General features: G+C 51.1%; 1 protein-coding gene across 2 annotated transcripts in view; it reads right to left on the bottom strand.

Annotated features, from left to right (window-relative positions):
- USP7 (ubiquitin specific peptidase 7 (herpes virus-associated)) overlaps window positions 1-20,802 on the bottom strand; it is a 30,402-nt gene that overhangs the window by 4,967 nt on the left and 4,633 nt on the right. For both annotated transcript variants that reach the window (XM_010840459.1, XM_010840460.1), the window contains 22 exons: window positions 18,619-18,817; window positions 16,999-17,137; window positions 16,238-16,326; window positions 14,311-14,419; window positions 13,378-13,508; window positions 12,889-12,943; window positions 11,938-12,018; window positions 11,746-11,836; window positions 9,468-9,550; window positions 7,670-7,779; window positions 6,162-6,318; window positions 5,320-5,464; window positions 4,970-5,100; window positions 4,178-4,312; window positions 3,809-3,910; window positions 3,548-3,653; window positions 2,733-2,825; window positions 2,576-2,643; window positions 2,191-2,291; window positions 1,172-1,325; window positions 532-599; window positions 4-112 (listed from right to left, as the gene is read on the bottom strand). In XM_010840459.1, coding sequence (XP_010838761.1) covers window positions 4-112; window positions 532-599; window positions 1,172-1,325; window positions 2,191-2,291; window positions 2,576-2,643; window positions 2,733-2,825; window positions 3,548-3,653; window positions 3,809-3,910; window positions 4,178-4,312; window positions 4,970-5,100; window positions 5,320-5,464; window positions 6,162-6,318; window positions 7,670-7,779; window positions 9,468-9,550; window positions 11,746-11,836; window positions 11,938-12,018; window positions 12,889-12,943; window positions 13,378-13,508; window positions 14,311-14,419; window positions 16,238-16,326; window positions 16,999-17,137; window positions 18,619-18,817 — 2,456 coding nt within the window. The remainder of the gene's footprint in view (window positions 1-3; window positions 113-531; window positions 600-1,171; window positions 1,326-2,190; window positions 2,292-2,575; window positions 2,644-2,732; window positions 2,826-3,547; window positions 3,654-3,808; window positions 3,911-4,177; window positions 4,313-4,969; window positions 5,101-5,319; window positions 5,465-6,161; window positions 6,319-7,669; window positions 7,780-9,467; window positions 9,551-11,745; window positions 11,837-11,937; window positions 12,019-12,888; window positions 12,944-13,377; window positions 13,509-14,310; window positions 14,420-16,237; window positions 16,327-16,998; window positions 17,138-18,618; window positions 18,818-20,802) is intronic.

The following is a 20,802-nucleotide window of genomic DNA, read 5'->3' on the forward strand; positions in this document are numbered from 1 at the left end:
TACCTGCTGGTAGTACAGTTTCTTGGGCTGCCTGGGCTTGAAGAACTGTAGCAGGTCTCTCAGAGTCCCTTCATAATTATGTCTCAGAGGGTTGCCCGGGCCATCCCTGTAACTACACGAGAAAACAGTGCGTCAGTACAGGCTCGTTCATTTCCTGAAACACACACCTGTGAGCGAGCATCAACGCAAACTCCGCCCTGCCCCCTCGCCCTGCACGTGGCCCCCATCCCTGGTCCCCAGTCCTGCGTCTGTCACACGTGAACGTTCTCTGAACGGTACACGGAGTCCCGGCTGGGACGGGCCCAGCCAGAACACGGGAGGGGAGGCGTGCGGTCTTTAGAGTAAGGCTGGCGTTAGACAAGGCTGCCAGCTATTCTGACGCCTTGGAACAGTGGGCTCAAGATGTGAGTGGTGACAATTCTATGCTGAAACTAGGCAAGGCGAGGTGGCCGGCTGTGAGCTGTGTCCATCGAGGGCTCTAACTAACGGATGGGCTACGGGAAGCATGCAGCATGAGCGCATGCGGCTCACCCTTGAGACTTGAAGAACTGGAGCAGCATCGGGTCGGTGTTGAGCCTCTGGGCGACCGTCTTTGCCACCTGGGGGGGAGCAGAGAGTGAGGCTTCCATCCGCAGAGCAGACTGAGCCAGGCCCATGCACTTAGCACTGACTGACTGCTTAATGTTCTTAAAAAATGGGGCATAAGCTGCCAGAATTTAAATGCCCCAGAAATTTACTATTTAACAGGAATAAACTATATTTCTTAGTATGTATCCACGGGAACAGCATATCTGAGGAAGAACTTTAGAAGCACTTTTCACTTTAAATGGGGAGGTCTGTATTTTCTTTAGACGATTTTAATAGCTCACACCGCATATTAAAACAGAAGCAAAGCTGCTGTTAAAATTATGATCTCTGAAACCACCTTATGCCAGGGGTAGGGAGGATCTTGAAGAGAACATGGCTGGGGGCGGGGGAGTCAGGGGGCAACTGCTTCTGGTCCTCTGGCACCGACAACACCAACCAGCCTGGAGCAGGAACTTCCTCAGACAGTGGATAGTAACCCCTCCCCCAGAACCAAATCCACTGCACAGCCTCATGGGCAAGACAGTTTTAATGTAAGAAGGCAGTCTTCCTGGTGTGGAATCTGAAGGGAAGAGTGATCCAATACCTGGAAATAATTCATCCTGTTTGACAGCGTCACCACGAATCCGGGATCGTTGGGGATCGTTTTATCACAGAAAATCACATCGACACGGTGGTAGAGGTCTCGGAAGTATTCCTTTGCAGTGGGTAATTCACTGTTATCGTTTTCGGGGTCATCCCTGGGGAAGCGGGAGAAACACAGACGATCGAAGTCCAGGCCAAGGTTCACTGTTCGCTTGTTTTAAAAGGCGCCGTCTCCCAGGCAACAGGGGCACGAGCACTGCAGATGTGAGCTCAGGCCAGCGCTTCCCGAAGCGGGAGCCTGCCCGGCCGCCAGGAAAGGGCACCGCGGACAGAGGTGTGCCCTGAGCGGCATAGGGCAGCTGCTCTCCACGCCTGATCTCACTCCCGAAACACAACGGTGCCCTCTGGACAAGGGGGAGGACTCAGGACGCACGGCGGGGCCCACCCTGCCAGCTGTGCAGGGTCCCCTCCCTGACCGGGGCTCGGTGGGCTGGCACTTTCCTTCAAAGGAAGCCCGTCACCACTAAACCTACAGTCCTCACTGCCTGGCCCTTAAGGAGAAGTCTGCTGCCCCACTCTTGGCCCCGTGTGCGGTGGCCTCCCCGTGGCCAGGGTCCAGGACTGTCCTGCCCAGCCAGAAGGCCGCAGGAGCCCGGCTGTGTCACCAGGCTGCCTTCAGACCACACACCTGCTGGCTCTCAAGCAGACAGACTCAAGCGATTACCCGACTAGGTGCAGGCTAAGGAATTTCATGTTTTCAGGAAAACACAACACTTTCGCTATTCCATAAAGACCTCTGTCCCCCTGCAAATAGTTATCACGCTCACTGTCGCCATTTTTAGGAACTAAAACCATTCAGTGAAGAAAAAGCTCACCACCCCTAACTCCCAAACTCAAGAGGCTCAACACGCTGCCAACATCAAACAAAACGTGTCTCAGGGTCTAGAGGTGATCTGTTTTCTGGTTCCAGGACTTTGGATCTTCGTGCAAAGAGAGAAAAGCCCTTCAAAGGGTACGTACTTCTGAAACACTATAATGTCACCATCCATTAGCTCATCGAGGGCTTTGTCAAGAGACACATCGTAGTCCTGAATTCTCTCTGTTAAATTCGGTTTAACTTCCTGCAGTGAAAGAAACGGTATGGTTATAACGCAACACCTGTCCAGTGTTTAATAAGGCCACACACTGAATGTCCTTCCTCTACACCCAATTCCATCAGCTCTACGTTTTTAATAATAATCATGGACACCCAGAGGGGACAGTCAGAAGTGGACAGAGAGAATCCTGACACCACCCCACTTGGCTGTGGTCTTCACACTGCAAATTCAGGGGAGCCACACAGACAGGACCTGTCCTTCCCAAACCACCACCGACATGAGGATTACAGAAAAATAAGGATCCAAACCTCATAGAGGATAAGGCTAGTATCCTGGATAAATCCTGCTCTGTCACACATAACCGGGAGCAAGTCACCTAGGTTCAAGAAAAATAAGGAATCCAAGGCTGCGACATGTGGCGACTTGAGCAAAACCCGCTCAGAAGGCGACTGCAGTCAGACTTACGTATTTTACAGGATATTGGTGTGTAGATATGCCCACAGTAATTCAAGCTCCGTGTTTTGGGATCGTACATCTTCAAAAATAACATCACATCATCTGCAGGGTTAACAGACAGGCTGTGTTGGGATCTTCCAGTCAGTGCAATGCTAATACATATCCACAGTAAGCTTCAGGAACAACTGAACCGACAGCATGGAGCACTGGCGGTTACTGCGTGCCACAAGGGTTCTTAGAGGCTGCGCCCAGGACTGGAGCGTCATTTCAAACATGAACCCCATGGAGGTGCTGCATTTGAAGCAGCGAAGATGAGAGAAAGTGCAGAGAACGTAGGAAACCTAGTTTCGAGACCCTAAACTCACTAGCTACCAGGGGGTACCTGTTCAGGGTTGTGTCTGCGTTTTTCCAGAGAAGTGACCACTTGAAGGAATACAAAAGAGCACACTCAGACCCACCTGTTTTGTAAATAAAGTTGTGCTGCAGCAGGGCCACTTGGTTGCTTCAATGGCAGGCAGAGGGTCATGGCCCACAAAGTGCCAAGTATTTATTGCCAGCCCTTGAGAGTGACCCTGCTCCGTCCCCTGTCACGTGCAGAGCAGCAGAGCAGGGGACATGACCAGTGGCCGCCACCTTCTCTTCACCCGCCAGATACTACAGCCCATAGTCGGTCTGACTTGACCTGACCATAGAGATGTTAACGAGTATTCTGGGGACTAGTGAGATTTCTTTGTGAGAAAATGCTTAGCCCTGTGTTTAGAACGATGGTCCAGGACTTAACTCTGCCCTCTGGGGGTGCCAGGCTGGGCGAGGGGGGCACTTACGATCTTTATCAAACTTGGGTAGCGTGGCTCCACTAGCAGCTAGCTCCGGATCAACTGTTTCCAGGAATATCGTCCAGGGGTTTTCATTATCACTGAGCTCAATCATCTATTTCCGAGAGAGGCCGGGTTTAGGAGACTTAAATGGCTGAGAGAGACCTGAGTAACTGTCAAGTCCAATCCCGCGCCCCTGGGCCACAGGCCGCACAGCAGGGCCCGCGGTGTGCACCGCGCAAGCCCAGCCCAGCCGCTGGCCGCGCTCACCGTCTTGCTGCCGTCGGCCTCGTTGTCCAGCATGGCTGGCCGCTTGGTGCCGTTGCTCCTCGCCTGCATGGGCCACAACCGAATCTGATCTTGCGGGAATCCCTGGAAATATTCAGAGTTCAATTAATTGAAGCACAATCAGTTTGTAGTCTCATTTGACATCAAGGTGATGGTTCTATGATTAGAAGGGGGATAAGTGATGCTGACACCTCTCCCCACGGGTGTGGGCGGCGGTGCGCTGGCAGCAGGGGGAGCCGATGAGGGCACAACTGGAAGGGAAGGAGCCCAGCAGCGCCGGCCCCGGGGGTGACTACCCACACGCGGGGGTGGAGGAGGGAGAGGACCACCCGCAGGGGAACACGCACTCACCATGGTCTGAGAGAGGTTCTGGACAAACTCCGAAAGCGAGGAGTTTTTCAGCACTTTGAACACAGTGTATCTCACTTTTTCTTCATCGTACATATCGTTCCCTTGATGGCCACAAAACTGGTCCTCTGCGACAATCTGCCAAGAGGCGTGGAAACACAGGCCAGGGTTTACACCCAAAAGGCAGAAGAGAACCAGGCCACACAGACGGAAGCCAAGGTTCTAACGCTAAGAGCAACAGCGACTCGTCTTTTGCCTTCTTCAGAAGCCCCACACAGAGAAACCCCAAATGACCAAACATGAAGTTAGATATTCATTTATTTAGAAAAGACCAAACCGAACATTTCTATGCAGCCAGTCTAAACTCATCTGCAAGCTTTAACTGCAAGTTCACCTGGGTAAGAATCCCCAATTATAAAGCCAGGATGCACACGTACCTGTTACCCAGATGGTCAGTCAACTTGTTACAATTGCCTGTTTTCTAACTGCAACTACATCATGAACCAACAGGAGCCCTCGCCTACCCCGACAGCACTCTCCTGGGCCCTGCTCACCCGCTGTTCTCCAGGCCCCTGCCCGTTTCATGAACGCTCGCACACCGCTGCCTTCTCTGGCAGCTTGAGAACCTCTCCCATCCATCTAAGCCGCCCCCTGAATTGGTAAGAATACTCCAAACGGTCAGGGGACTAGCCTGAGCGTCCCCTAGGCTGTGTGCTCACGGGGCTCGCCTGCCCTGGCACCGTACTCGGGAGGAAGCCCAGGTCTGCGGAGCTGCCGTGCCGGCTGGAGGCTGACCTGCACTTGCATGTAGAGATGGGCCTCCTGCCGCTCCTTCCGCTTCTGCGCCTCGATCCTCTTCTCCTCCTGCAATCGTTCCACCAACTGCTGAGGGATGTCCTGGTCGGTGACAGCTTGTAAAACCTCACCTGGGGGACAAAGGCACCTGCCTTCACCTCTGTGCGTTACGCCAGCACAAACAAAGCCATTCTTTAGGGCAGCGCCGCTCTCCACCCTCGGTCCACATCCAAACCCACGGGCCCATGCCGGCTGCTCCCAGGCGGCCAGGAGGCAGGGCAAGCTGCACGCGTCCGCCCGCCGTCCGGAGGGGAGCTGGCCCGGCAAGGGCAGGCGCCCGGCGCACTCACTGAGCTTGGACTCGCGGATGTAGACCAGCATGTAGGCGTTGGTGCAGTGCCGCACGGACAGGTCGTCGTCGTGGCCCCCGTAGTTGTGCTCGATGGCTTCCTCCTTCGTGCACCTGGACACCACGTCGTCGTCAAACTTACACCACTGTGACGGGAACAACGGGGGTGGCACACAGAGGAGGAGGTGGCGTTTCCCTGAAACACATCCTCTGCCACGGGCGACCTGCAGAAACTCGCCAGCGCTCTCGCCTTCCTCGTCCCAAACTCCGGGGAAATTGCTGACATCCACCCACGGACAGTTTTATAAGGTGCTCAGGTATCAGCCCAGCTTCAGCTCAGGCTCCATCTCAGTCCACCGGGCACTAACGCCTTGGGCTGCAGGCTCTGCACCTGGCCGTGGGGGTCCCCGCCTGAACTAGCAGGGCTCAACCTGCTCTGTTCCTCGCTGGGCGTGGACACAGACCCCCAGACCCGCATCTGCTCCGCCTGTTGAAGGTTACGTGATGGGATCCACGTGAACCAGGCAAAGCCAGAGCATTCATTATACATGGCACACGCGGGAACAAGCATCAGTCGCTGCCCCACCCTCGAGGGCCACAGGTGATAAGCGTCAGACGTAAAGGGATCCTGTCAGATCCAATGTCTGATACTAAGATTGTATATATAAAGGACTATCACAACTTAAATCCACTTTGAAAGTATCAGCAGTTAACACAGATCAGAATGTGTAGGCACGTCAGAGGCCAAGAAGGAATCCTTCGCCGCTAACGCCAAGTCTAAAGCGAGCGTCACTGAATTCCCACACAGCCTCCTGACCACTCCACCCCCGGACCCAGACTTACTTTGCCATCCCCTTTTGGGTTGAGATAAACCACATAATGTCCACCATGATTATCTCCACTATGAACTAGGACCGCATGAAGAATGTAATTTGCAGGGTCTTTAGGATCAGTTTTTTGCAAAAATTCATCAAGTGGTAACTGTTCAGGGAATTCAAACCTATTTAAAAACAAAAAAATCATTTAAAGAGAAATCCAGGTTTCACTTCCGGTAAGATACTTCACTGTAAGGTTTTATTTGCTACCAGGCTCTCTAATTCATTGGCTCCTTGTTATGTGGAGAGGGCAGGGAATGTGACATGCAAGGTCCCCAGAACTCCTTCAGAGGACTCGCACATTGACAAAAATCTGAGGCTTGATTTGAGAAAAATGCCTGCAGAGTACTGACCGGAATCCCCTAATTCCAGGATATTGCGACAAAACACACTGCCTTTTCTAGGGAGTGGGTATCTCCTGGAGGACTGCGGTGGGAGGCAGAGCCCACCTCACACCGCCCTCAGGGACTCGGGGCCGGCATCATGCAATGTACCAAGTACTCTGCAGGCACTTTTCTCCAATCAAGCCTCAGATGCCAGAAATCAGGACTTCCATGTGACAGCTCATGACGTGAAAAAATGTCGGCAACTGATTCTAATAGGAAGAAAACCAAGGTGAGGGCCCCACAAAGCTCCGCAGCAGGGTGGACCAGCCTGCAGGCCGCTGGTCTGGAGCTCCGCCATCTCAAGGGCAGACTAGCAGGCCCGGCTGCTGCTGGCCATGTGGTCGAGCCTCGCCCTCCCCAACAGTGACCGGCCAACGTCCAGGAGGCTGGTTACTATCAGGGAGTACCCTCTGACCAAGGGGTACAGAGTCACCGGTCCGAGTTCTGTCTGCTGAACCAGATGAAGCTGTGTGGGGTACCAAACTTTTACAGGTGCTTTAAGGGCCTAGAAAACACATGGGGCGGCGGGGGGAGCACACCCACCCACACCAGCAGCCCTGATAATTCCAGCACATTCTGCAAGTCGACAGGAACCCAGAGACAACAAGCCATTGGAGAATCCTGGGTAAAGTAATACAGGGATATCGAGCCCCACTTCTAGGGCAAGCAGAGCCTGAGCAGCAGAAAGCACCCGCCCCGGGGCATCATCTGCCTAAGGGTAGACAGAGGTGCTCCCTGCGCAGGAAACATGGGTTCACAGCCCCTGAAGCCATCCCTTCAAAAGTGAGATCAGACTTCCCCAGTGGCCCAGTGGTTGGGACTCCACGCTCCTCGTGCAGGGCGCACGGGTTCGCTCCTTAGTTGGGGAAGATGCCACGTGCCGTGAGGCTCGGCCTCCCAGTGCACTGCCCCCCTCCACCCCCAGAAAAGTTTGTCCTGAGGTGTCTGTCTCGGGACACCTAGGCAGAGGGGAAACCTAAACAAATGAGAGATGACAGCGAGAATACAAAGACTTTAACAAGCCACCGAGCCTACTCCCGAGTCAGGATGCTGGGCCAATCTTAAGTCTCACAAGCCCACTCTAGATTACCTGTCGTTGATCTTGATGTTTTGGTCCGTCTGAGGATCGTACATGAACCGCATCAGTTGCAGATGTAACACTGGGGGCAACGTCAGGAATTTCACTCCTTTTTCTGCCTCCTGAACGTTGAAAAAGAAACGCAGGTTTAGTTCGCCTCTGGTTACTTCTCCCAGCCACCAAAGCATTTCACAGCAGGATGGGAACACGCAGGGGACGTCTGCTGGGGAGACAGGTACGGGGGCCTGTAAATGCTCTACGTGTGAGATCTCCTCTCAGTCTGCATCACACTATCTTATTGCCCAGTGACAAGGACGGGGAAGGAAACCAAGTTGCAGTCTCGCTTGCTGCCCTAGAAACACAGTCATTAGACTCTGAAATTCTGGAGAAGTGTGAGAAAACCAAAAGGAAGAGAGGAAAGCTGCCTGTGGGCACCATTGGTTCCCGGGGCCGTCAGTGCTGGCTGTCCACTCCCACTTCTGAACACACTCCCTCTTGCTAACAGCAAGGTCCCCTGCCCGCTGGCACGGCCCCTGCCCAGCCCCCATCTCACTCCCCCACCTCCGCTCCGCCTCGGCCAGCTCTTTCCTCACTAAAAGCAGCCTTGGCCGAATCCAGCCGCCACCAGGCCATCAGCCCTTCCTTCTGAGCTGTGAACCTTAGGTCCAACACCCATGAGGAAACGCCCACCTGGAGGAACGGGTGTCCACGAGCAGCCACACCTATGTGGCAAGGTTCTCTGATGTACATTCTCGTATTTAGAGAACAGGGCAGTTCTGGGAAGAAAACCAAAAACCCAGGAACCCACTGCCACGCAAAGGAAGGGCATGGTTTGGGGCCACTCGGGAGAGTAACAGAAGGCTCCTGTTTCTTGGCCACTGTCTCCAGAGACTCTGATTCTAATACACATACTGCTCACCCAGACTCTAAAACATTCAGTGTGGGTAAGGGCGGTTCTTGTGACTTGTGTTTCCTAAGTATACAGCAGCATGTTCCCTAAGAGACTTCCTGATCTACACCCTAGCACCCCGAGTGGCCTGACCCGGTAGGAGGACAGCAGGTCTGTGGCTCACTGCAACACGGGTTCACTCGCACACACACTGCTTTAGCAAGCTTGGTAAACACGGGGCAGTCTGAAACACTCATGAATTAGCTGAGCCAGTCGGTTGAGATTTACGGGGCCGGGTGGTTGGACCCATGTGGACGCTGCTGATCCACCAAGCAGCCTGACCGGCAGCCTGCACAGGCCGCAGGCCACACCCTGTGACCGCAGACTGTGGCTGGGTCACACCCTCAGGGCCCCTCGGAGTTCCTGCAAGGCCGAGTGGCAGAGAGGCGGGGACACCGAGCGCTTGTGCAACAACAGGAACGCGCTCCTCACGCTGGAGTCAGGATTCTCAGAAAACCAGCAAGAAAGGCAGGCCAAGCACCACCGCCACCAGCCACCAAAAGCGGAGTCCAGTGACTGAGCAGCTCTCCCTGTGCCCGGGAGAGACAGGAGAGTGCCGAGGACGCGCTGAGTCAGGGGCAGCATAGGATGGAGTGGGAGGGGCAGGGGAGTCGGGTGACAGTCCCGCCTCCGATCCACAGGAGGCTCAGCCACCTCCTGCCCACGGCCTCCCCAGCCGGGCACCAGCGACAAGACCAGCTCTCTGCTGTCACGTCCAGACTGAGAAACACGATCCTTCTGCGCGCTCCACACCAGCAGCGCGTGGACAGACTCTAGGAGGTCTCCAGCTCGTGGTTAAGCGCGGGGTCTGAACACAGAGCACCAGGACCGGAGGGGACAGCGGCCCACAGTCTCAGTTACCTGCAGGCCGTGCTCCCCGGCGTCGTATTTATTGTCCCCGTCCAGCTGTTCTACCGCCACGTAGTCCACAAACGATTCAAATACTTTCAGGAGAGAGAGGGAGGAAAGTCAGCCAAAGTTATCACTTAAGCTTCGATTATAACACAGCCAACCGCTCAATTCAGGTGCCAGAGAGGAACGAACATACCAACAACCGCAGCCGTGAACACAAACTCCCAGGTCTGCGCCTTCACTGACCCAGGGAGAGGTGTACACTCTTAAGCAAACAGGGTGCTGCTGAGTTGGCCAGAAAATTTGTTTGGGTTTTTCGTAATATCTTACAACATTATCTTGTCTTATGATAACATGGAGTGGATGTTTTATTAATAACAACATCAGCAACATTAGAAACAGCCGAGAATGCGGCCACGTGTAACTCTGAACACTAGAACCTAAGTGTTCTCACCCCCTAAATTTAAAACATAAATGGTAGTGAAATAATGGATGGGTCCACTGACTAGACAGGGGAGTAATTCCCTCACAATATCCATGCACATCAAATCATGATGAATACTTGTTAACCCTTTATGATTGCATCAGTTATACCACCAGAAAGCTGAAAAGGAAGAACCCAGAATTCATCCAAGGATGGTAGCCAATGGACCAGCACAAGAGTCTAGAAACAGGCCTACACAGATACACAGGGCTCACTGCTGACAGGGGGCAGGCAGAACACCTCAGGGCCACATTGGCCCCAAGTAGAAAGGAACTGCTCTGGGTGGATTGGAGATCAACAGAAAAGATTAAAGAATTGTCTGATGACTTCAGGGAAGGCATTCTTAGGCACAAAAAGCAGAGTGAAACACTGGATTTCACAATTATGAAATTCTGTTAAACAAATGGCTAGACGGCAACAGCAAAAAAAGTGAGCCCCAGATGCGGGAAGAGCCCCAAAACCCAGCCCAGCGTCCAGAGGCCATGAGGAAGCAGCAGCACGGTGGTCGTGATGCGGAGCAAGCAGCGCGCCCCCCGCACTGGACCTTATTACAAGGGCAACAACCTCTTTCATACGCCGAGTGAAGGCAGTGCAGGACCCCCGTGAGCCTCCAAGGCCCCAGCTCACTTTCTGGACCTTCCAGGTGGCAGCGCTGAGGAGGGAAACCCCAGAATTGCAGAGAGTGTGGGGATTATAGAGGCCCCAGGCAGCTGGCCTCTGCAGGATGGAGGGCCCAGGAGAGCGCAGGCAATGTGCTGAGGCTTCTCCGAGAGCCTTGCTGAGCACTGACCAGGGAGGGTCAGTCCCCACAGCTCACCCCAGCCTGGAACAGCCCTGCCCTCTGCAGCCACAGTGAGAAAGCCCCACAGGGACGGGACCTCGGGCAGAAAACCTGCCAGATACTGCCTCAGTTGTGGGGACAACTGAATCCCACAGTTGCAGCAAGAGACCACGCTTAAATAGGCCTCGAAAGCATCAACTATCTCCATATAACTGAAATGTGCCCCAGAACAGAGGTGAAGAACAGCCAACACAAACAAGATAAAAATCACGACAGCTGGCATCTGATGAAAGACGACTGGACAGGCAACAGGGCTGGAACTCACAGCCCGTGATGAAAAACGAGTCGACGGAGATAGATCCAGAAATCATAGGATTAGCAGACACGGACATCAAGTTACCGTGAACGACATTCCACACGTTCCAGGAGATATCCAAATCACCAATGAGCTTTTGAAGAGGTGAACTCTCCCTGACTTCTAGGCAAATGCAAATCAAACCCAAGATAGCACCATCTTCCACCATCCTGATGACTAACTGGATGTGGAACAAGTGTTCACACCTTGCTAAGGGGTGGCAGGGATAAATGGCTGCTTCTGTTAAGCTCAAAAAGAATGGCTTGCAAAGTCCTGTGTTATATCCCCAAAGCGGAATACTACACAGCAAGGAAAACGATCAGGTAACTGCTGTCACAAGTGCACGGAGGCAACGCTGAGAGAAAGCAAACTGACAATTACAAGACTATGTCCTATGTGCTCCGTCCTTGTAAACTAACCCAGCAAAGGATGTTAGAAGCTGAGTTCCCCGGGAGGAGAGGCAGGCAGTGGCAGCAAAGGGCCAACGTCTTCCTTAATTAGCAAACGTTTTAGTTTCTTGGCCTGAGTGGGGTTATCTGTCTGTGTTCATGAGATACATTCGTCATTTGGGCCATTCTCTATAGTGTATTTCAATAAAAACCACTAGCATCAATGAAGCATTACAATGAATTATGAAAAGGTTGTGCTATATGTACACAGAACTTACTATTTTTCTTTCCTTTTATACTTAGCTGGATATCATAATAATCTTCTCTTCTATCAGATCGGTAGTCTACTTCTTTACACTGGATATAAGACTACAAATAAGGAAAATAAGGTGGCTTAAGCATTAAGCGTCAAAATACGGACAATGAAACATTTTTACACAAATCATTCTTTAAAACTGGTCATCACATACCACCATCTTGCCTCTGAATAATTTAGGTATGGTGCCTTCTACACATGTGCCTTTCATCTTGTTTTCCACATTATCAAGCAACTGGAAGAGAAAGTTTTGGCTTTCAGAAAATGTTACGCTTAAGCATTATGCAGTAATTTGAAACGTGACTAGGAAATTTCAATGGTCAAAGAAATTCTAGACTATAAATATTATGACCTTTAGCATGCAATTATCAAAAACATACAAAATCTTCTTTCTTGGTTGGATATTTACAAAAATAACTACATGCAACAGTTGGGATTAACCCCCTATACAGCCTTCGGAATGAATTAGTAACTTGTAGCGCCTTCAGAAGCGTCTTTATATCATTTTACCTCTGGGGAAAGCATGTAAATTGAGCACTAAACTTAACTCGTATTGGTCCACACCAAGAGATTAATGAGGTTGAGCCTGTCAACAGGATTGACTGGTTTGTCCATGGATATTTAATGAACTGGATTCAATCCAGCTAGTGCTGCAAAAAAGAAAACACACCTTGCCCAGCCAATCACCTTGAATTGCCATTTCATGTGTGTGTGTGTGTGTGTCTTGCATCACGACTGGAAGAGTGGGTGCCTGCTAGGGACTAGAGGCGGTTTGGGGGAGACTCACCCACACAAAGGTCTGCCTCCACCAGGACTCGTGTCTCGGGTTACTAACTGGTAGATTACGCCAATTTAACAAATTAACAGTCCACTACCTGTATGGTTTCCCCTCACACTTTCCTACCAAATCATTTTCAGTCTTTCTGGCCTTTAACTGAGATACGCGCCATCTTTTCTTTCTAGCCTAGTCCTGGTCCTGAACAAAGATGGGCATAACTGGAATAACAGTGACTACAGCAGGTCTGAGGTTCTGTTTGGTAACAACTTCTGACAGTGCTTCGAAATATGAAATGTAAGAGGAAAAAAATTACGGCAGGAAACTCACCACTCGACAGAGCTCTTGAACATCGTGTTGCATGAAGCTATCTAACGTTTCCCACCTTAGAAAGATAAAATGAATGTACGTTGAAACTTCTAAATTTCACACAAGATTAAGTTAACAAACTACACCGTATCACCAGTCATCATTCTTAAACTAATTTAGAGGATTATTTGGGGGGTTATAATTCAAAGCCAAGTTGAATTGTATCCGGACACCAAAACGCTCCCAACTTTCTCTTGTTCTGAACGTCTTACTGCGCGAGGAGGTCGAGTTTGCAAGTACACGCACAGAAAGCTTGAAGACCATTACCTATCCTTTTCCTGACAGGCAAACCTAAGTGGTGCATTAGTTCTCAAGCAAAATTCTAAGAGCCCCCATTTACAAAGAGGTCAAACCAAGAACACTGGTAAAATGCCCCGACACCACCGCGCGCCTGCGCTCTGCTCTCAACCCCTCCGCGCCCACTAGCTGGAAAGGCCTCCCCACACGCACCCGAACGACTTGGTCAGCTTCTTTGTTCCTACGGGCTTATCGCTGTGCTGTAGCTCGTAGAACACTCTCTGCAATGCTAAAGGGACACTTTTGGATGAATCGTCGCCCTCTGTTGGCATCATGTACACAGCCTAAAAGAAGCAATTCAGAAGTAAAAATGGAATCTTATGTGAAAGTATCATTTCTACCACAACAACTCAGGTAGATGGGCAGAGCTTCTCACTATCCCCCCAGAGCCAGAATAGTCTTCCAATAATCATGGACGTCTTTAGAGATAATCTAGAAGTTACAAGAAAATGCAAAAACAATTTTAAACATTAGTCATTGCGTACCATCCAACGAGAATCACTTCTATTTCATACTTCTTAGAGCAACATTTTAACATAACTTGACATGTGAACAAAAAGAACTGATGAAATCTTCAACGCTACTGAAATTACCCACACAGCCTCTGATCTAATCCTATCGAGGTAATTACTGCTCCCTGGAAGACCAGTGCGATGCAAATAGGAGTGCCAGCGGACCCGCCAATGTGTGTGTGCTTCTCATGGCCTTCCTAAAGTACAAGGAACTATCCTGCTAGACTTTACATTTTATCTATAAAAACTGAAAAATCAGACTACTGGTCAGCAGTCTTTCAACTCATCACCCTCCATATAAAACTTTTCCTATCTTGCTACTACTGACTCATATTAAAAAAAAAAAGCTTGATTATTTCTAGCCTAATAAAGTTAGGTTTGCTGGCTGTACTAAGCTTTTCATAACACCACTTGGCTTCACAAGTGTCTGAACACGGAGGAATGAAGCTACGTGTAAGCATGAGGCAGGGCCCTCCCTGGAGACAAGCCTGGGGCCGGGCTGTTCTTGCCCCAGAATCCTGCACAGAGAAGGTAGGCTGGGGAAGGTTGAGCGAGAGAAACACCATCCATTTACCTTGCGTAGCTGGTTTGTGAAAAATAAAGTCTGCAGCAGGCTGTTCATGTAGCAAGTCGCTCCCTGATTCTTTAAGCCGACGTAGCCCGTGTGCTTCTTTGAGTCCCACCTACAAAACCAGTTTGAGGTTCAGGCAAGCCTGCGCCCCCACGCTTCTGCCACATGGCTGGGGCCGGCTGCTCTGTGCAACCACCTCCGCCCCCCTCCTGACACGGGGTGACGTCTGAGCACCCACCTCCAAGGGAGTTAACTGGTCGCAAAGCCAGGAGTCCTGCTCACCCGGCTCCCTCCAACGTCACCCGTGTGGTCCACCCAAGTGCGGGGACTAGGGGGAACTCAGTCTGACTGGAGCAGCTGCGTGACCGTCATGTACCCAGGGCACTGCTCCCACATACAAGCTATACTGCGATCAGACTGGCTCCCTCGCACACGCATCACACACACGTTGGTCGTACAAGGCAGAAACCGCTGAAACCCTCTTTTCTGTAGTATCACATACACGAGCGAGGACAGGTATGGTGACAGGATCAGACCTCAACTCCTAGAGCCTTTTCTCGAGTCCGTTGTATCTCTGGCTGCTTAGGACAGCGAACCGTCTGCAGCACCCCCACAACCCCCGTAGTAACAGGAAGCAGAGGAGCCCTCCCTCTCTGCACAATGCGAACACGTGGCCGATGCTAGACGTTTCCTGTGAGGTCAGCGTCAGCAAAGACTCTGACACTGCGGGTATTAGGTTTTCTTAAGACAGTTTTGACTGCTAAGTCTGAAAAACCCAATCTGCTATTTTTGTTGGTTAAAAGACATATCGTAAGTATAGGGGAACACGTTTTTAAAACGAGAGCAAAAAACCCCCACAAAAAACTAGAAATACCACCTCGTTGCCCACCCTTGACCCCGGATATCTGAACAGGATTCAAGTGTACAATTCAAGTGTGTGTTTCAAAAAGGAGGGTCTGATTTCTCTGAAAGTAGCCCAATTAATATGAAAACCAACAAATCTCATTTGTTTTTTAAAATTCCCAGTGCCACCAAGCCACCCAGGTCAGTCTACGCACTCTTGCCAGAGGAGGGCCACGTGGGAAGAGAACACACGTGAGCAGGCAGGGCACCTGAGCTCGCCTCGTTCCTAGACGGCACTGTGCTGCTGTAGTGCTTGGCCTCGGACACCCGTTCAGCTCCAACCTGATCCCAACGCACCAGCTCAGCCTCCAGTGGCCCCTGCAGACTCCCCTGACACCCTGCCCACTCCTCTCCCTTCTTACCGATCAAGGACGCAAAGCTCCATATTCTTCAAGGCCAAAACCTTGCTGTTGTACACAGCCCTCCCAGACCTGGGAAAGGAGCGCATCCTCCCAGCCGCCCGCCCTCTCCCCACCATCACATCATAGCGCTGCCCAACCCGCCAACAAAATAGCAAGCGCATATGCTGCCGTAGTCACTGTTATTAACTCCTCTGCCCGACGGGTCCCCGAGTTCTTTGAGGCTGTAAAACCGTAGCTGCCTTGTTCACCACAGTTACAGTCACCAGAGCCCAGCAGTGTGTTTGGCTCACGGAACTGTGTTACTTGCTCAGTCGTGTCCGACTCTGTGACCCCATGGACCGTAGGCCACCAGATTCTTCTGTCCGTGGGATTCTCCAGAAAAGAATACTGGAGTGGGTTGCCATGCCCTCCTCCAGGGGAGCTTCCTGACCCAGGGACGGAACCCAGATCTCCTGCATTACAGGTGGATTCTTTACCATCTGAGGCACTAGGGAAGCCCAGGCTCATACAAACTGCTTGATAAATGTGCCACACAAAGGCACCGACGTGAAGCTGGCACACACGTGTGTGTGCCACAGGGTAAGCACAGAAAGGGTGCGTCTCTCCTGACACAGGCACCTCTGCTCACTCCTTTCACTACAGCACCCAATCAAAGGAAAACTTACGCAACTCCATGGGGGGCGTCCGCCTGTACAAAGACTTCAAAAGTAACTTTGTCATCATCAATAAATCCTTTCTCAGGATCAGTCACTTCCTATAGAAAAAAAAAAAGAATATCCAACTTGCATGAGAACACGTGAATGCTCGCTTCATTTCAAACAATCACCCTGGTGCCTGGTACTTAACAGATTAAAATACTGCTTTTTCAAAACACTGAAGTTGTGCTTTCTAGTTCTGCAGTGCTCTGGCCTATTTTCAATAATGTTGTCCTCTGAATGAAATCAGCCAAAGTCTGGATGCCTCCTGGAGGAGTTGGGGGAGACCACATCTCAGACCCAAGGCCTCCATGTCCGCTTAGCAGGCAGGGTCCCGGGAGGCCACCAAGAACACTCTAGAGAGCTGAGCAGGGTGTTCCTACGTCCTACTGGCTTCTGCTCCTGCAAAAGCAGCCCCAAAGCGCTGACGTGAGAATTCACTGGTTACTGGAATCTCCCCGCACCGTGCCAGCCTCAGTATTATTTTTCTTAAAGGAAATCTAGCCTATCCAAAAAGCGCTAGACTACTTTACCTTACAATGTCTGATCAGAACACTGGCTGCTGAAAACCTCAGCAAGGAATTGGGAGGAAACCCGTTTTCAGTTACCTATCCAACTCGCAGAGCAAATGTTTCTGATTCCAAAACGAATGGACAGAGGAGCTGAAGAATCAAGGATCAGGGAGCGAGGATCAGGGCTCGGATGATTCAGTCTGAGTAACTGCTACTTACGCTCCAGGCCATGAAATTGGAAAATCCCCAGTCGTTCTCTTTATGGAAGAACAAGTGACTGATGCGCCGGCTGAACGACTTCTCGTCATCTCTGTAGTTGATGATCTTCAGCACCGCCTGCGCGTGACAGGACCAAGACCTGTGCGAGGAGGGCGACCTGAGCCTCAGTCCACAGGCTGACCCACACCGACCCCGTTTTTAAGAGCACACAAAATCGCCCGTATCATTTCCTTCTATTTTTTTTTAGATGGAATAAAGGGCACACATGTCGATCTTTAATGAAGAAAGAAGTGAAGAGGGTCCCGGGGTGCCCCTGTGTAGTCTGGAGGGATTTCAGTCTACGTTTTATGTCTTTTTGATTTCTAAAAGGTTTCAAGTTTTTTCTTGATATCTATAAAACACAAGCGTTTGAACTTCAAATAGCGTCCTGAGATTTGACAAGAGACGATAGCTTTTTGGTCAGATAGCAGTTCTAGTATCACATACGCTTGGGCTGCTTGAAAAGCACTGAAGAATGATGAACCTTTGGTTGTCAGATGGACAGACCTAAAGCCCCAGGTTCTAAAGTGTCACTCCTGCCCCTCCCCCGGGGCTGCGAGGCTCCCGGGTCGGGCTGTGCAGGGGGCCCCGAGAAGGACCCCGCCGCTGGGGAGCGACTGCAGGTGCAGACGTCCGGGGCAGACTGCACGTTAAATGCTTGAGACCCAACTCAGAGCTCACAGGACGGCTTCAACGACCTCTGACATGCCGCACACCTGAGAGCACAGGGGCAGCAACTGCTGTCCGCTCGGGCCCCCTGTGCGGGCTGCGCCTGAACCAGCTGTTGCTCAGGCTCAGGCTGTCTGCTGGACTAAACAAATCCAGCCCAAAGGCTTGTCCGATCAGGTCAGATTGTAATGTGAACTGAACACAGAAGTAAAAACACAGCCGAGGCCCTGACTGCTCCTTAAAACTGGCTTCTGAAATACTCAGGTAAAGAGGAAAAATGAAAGGAGCTGGGTCCCCCCAGGGCCGCAGCAGACTGCTGGAGCCAGTTCGGGAGGATCTGCATTGAGGTGCCAAGGGCCACGATCTGGGGGCGGCAGGCAGATGTGGGCCAGGGAGGCGGCCTTCTCCTGGGCTGGTCAATGGAGAATGAGGCAAGGAGACGAAGTGAGCTGGGATCCCCTCAAACAATCACTCAACTCCGCTGCTGAGAAGCACTGGGCAGCAAGAGCTTGGTCTTTAAGTTTCCAAATAACCCACAGAGTCAGTTAACATACAGTGCGGAGGTCTGCCTGGAGAGTTTTCCTTAACTATCGTCTTCCCCTCTGGCAGTTATTGGTAGGATAAGAATTACGGTAGTCCAGAGAGGCCCTAATTTCATGTTACACGGGCAGGTAGATTCTCACATACACAAAGTTTAGTGTTTTATTTGCAGGAAAAATATACACCTTTTCTAGTTTGGAGATAATACCTACCAGTGAGTTTTTAAAGAGGGAAATGTATTGAATCTAATTGAAAATCAAATTGCTATGTAGAGGCAGCAAGGAAATTCACAGAGAAATCCAAAATTCAAAGAGGCCAATCTGGCTTATAACTAATTGTGGATTTGTAATTGCATCATTTAAACTGTCTTACGTGGAATCAGATTCAGCATTGCACTGGAGAAAGAATCCTACGCTTTTTTGGTGTGGTCTGTCTGGATAAAAGCGTGGCATCACCATAATCTTCCATGGCAGATTTCGCACAAAACACGGAGGGCTAAGGACCGACTCACTCAGTCTGCTGAAGCGCTCGACAGTGAACTGAAAGGTTGCCTCGGAGCGCCAACTCGTGTCTGCAAGAGAACGCTTTGTCAATCACAGGGCCCGGGGACCGCCGGACAACACTGAAAGCAGGACAAACCTGGGATAAACAATTCTCTACGATGGCGATTCAACTGCTGAAGCCTACCCCTCTGGGGCAAGGACAGCATCATCTCCAATTCAGTATCAGTCTAAACTGTGAGATGACATACAGTTTGTGTGAATAAAACCCCAGATTCAGAGGGCCAGCAACACACACCTGCCTTCCCACCAGACCGGCTCAGTGTGATTAAGAACGTCTACTCTACTCTGTCTTAATTCCCAAGGAATCCGCAGCGAGTGGAGAGACCGGAGGAAAGGAATAAACTTCTGTCACATCTGTTCAAGGACAGGGCTTCGGGAGGAAAAGAAAAGGGCTTGAGACCTGGGCTGAGTGTAGAGAAGAGACATGGATGTGCAGGCAAACAGGGCCTTCCGAGGAGTGGGGACACCCATTCCTGGGAAGTGCAGCACTGCTTAGAGATAAGACCATTCCTAAGAAGTTAGCTAAAAATAAACACTAACTTCACCAGTTCACCATTTCGGTGAAATAGCACACTAGATTCTCTAAGGGGAAATATTTGGGGGGAAAAAAAAGAATGAAGAAACTGGTATTCCTTTGGACATGAACAGAATGAACGGTTAAATTTACTCAGCAAGACCAAAGGCCAACTTAAGAAATCAAGGTTTCCTCCAATAAAAAGCAAAGCATTGTTAAGAATTAAACTAAAAAGTCACATTTTGAATTCTAGCCTTTTCTGCTGGTGACTACTCATTTCAAGTGACCCCAGGCAGTGATAATAAGCGCCGATAACCCATTAGCCTTCTGCAGCTGTCCAACCACCCCCCCGACCCGGCCAAAAAAAAAAAAAAAACCTGTTACCGGCCAGCACATTCAAAAACTGCAGCGGGGAGGACAAATTGCTACACAACTTTCCAAGCAGTTCCCTGCTCTTTATAAGCCTGTCTCATGGCAGGAGGGACAGTTCACAGGCGCAGGGGCCAAGGGCCACACGTGACCTACAGAGTAACAGGAGGGCCTTTTCTGGCTGAGCAGCAGGGGCTACTTTGTCACCTCCGAGCCCAGGCACAAGTGGGGTTCTCAGGCCTAGGGAAAGGGTGCCGAGAACACGCCCAGGCCCTTCACACTTCACTTCTCCGCACACAGAAACTGCCTCCACTGTGGCTGAGTTTGTTCTTAAGAAAACATGTCCATCAATCCTCATGAGAGGGTAATATTCTTCACCAAAGAAAGAAAACCCCACAGGATGTGCTAACAGCGCTTTTCCCTCCATTTAAAGGCTCTGTCCCCACTTGTTTTACTACCCATAACCCGGCTCTTTGCAGAGGCCCTCAAAGCAAGAGCAGCTGCATGGCGTGCGATGCATTCAGGCCTCTGCAGGGGTCACCCTCATCCGTTCCCGACATAAGAGTCCACGGAAAAGGCAAAACGCCTGTTGCAGAGAATGTGGTCCAGAACGCTGGGGAGAGAAGTGGGCCACTTCTCCACAGCCACACACATCGTATTTGAGCAGTGTCCAAACCCCGCAGCCAGGCAAGGCAGGTGCGACTCAGCTCCCACATTACAGGTGGGGACACCGAGGCTTGCTGAGGTTAAGCAGCTTGTCTTATCCAAGGTATCACAGGGGGTCTCAGGACCCAAGAGCTGTGGACACTAAACACAGTGACCAAAGCCATCTTAAGAGTTTAGGGGACCAAACCCAGAGCCCGATTAAACCAGCCACTATCTGGTGATGACAGGACATGTTCCGGGGACCCAAAGACATGACGTCACAAGCCCCCACCTACGTGACTTTCAGTTACCATTTAGGTTTTTATAGGACGAGTTTTATACAAAAAAATGCCTTTTTGCTCTTCCTCCCCACACTTTAGTCAAACAGGACCACAGGAACCTGGCGTGGGTCCGGAAGCAGGCCAGCCCCCCAGGGCTCCTGGTGCCGCCCTAGCCCGCCTCCTC

The sequence above is a fragment of the Bison bison genome, unplaced genomic scaffold (genome assembly GCF_000754665.1).
Source record: "Bison bison bison isolate TAMUID 2011002044 unplaced genomic scaffold, Bison_UMD1.0 scf7180017864144, whole genome shotgun sequence".
In the NCBI taxonomy this organism is placed as follows: Eukaryota; Metazoa; Chordata; class Mammalia; order Artiodactyla; family Bovidae; genus Bison; species Bison bison.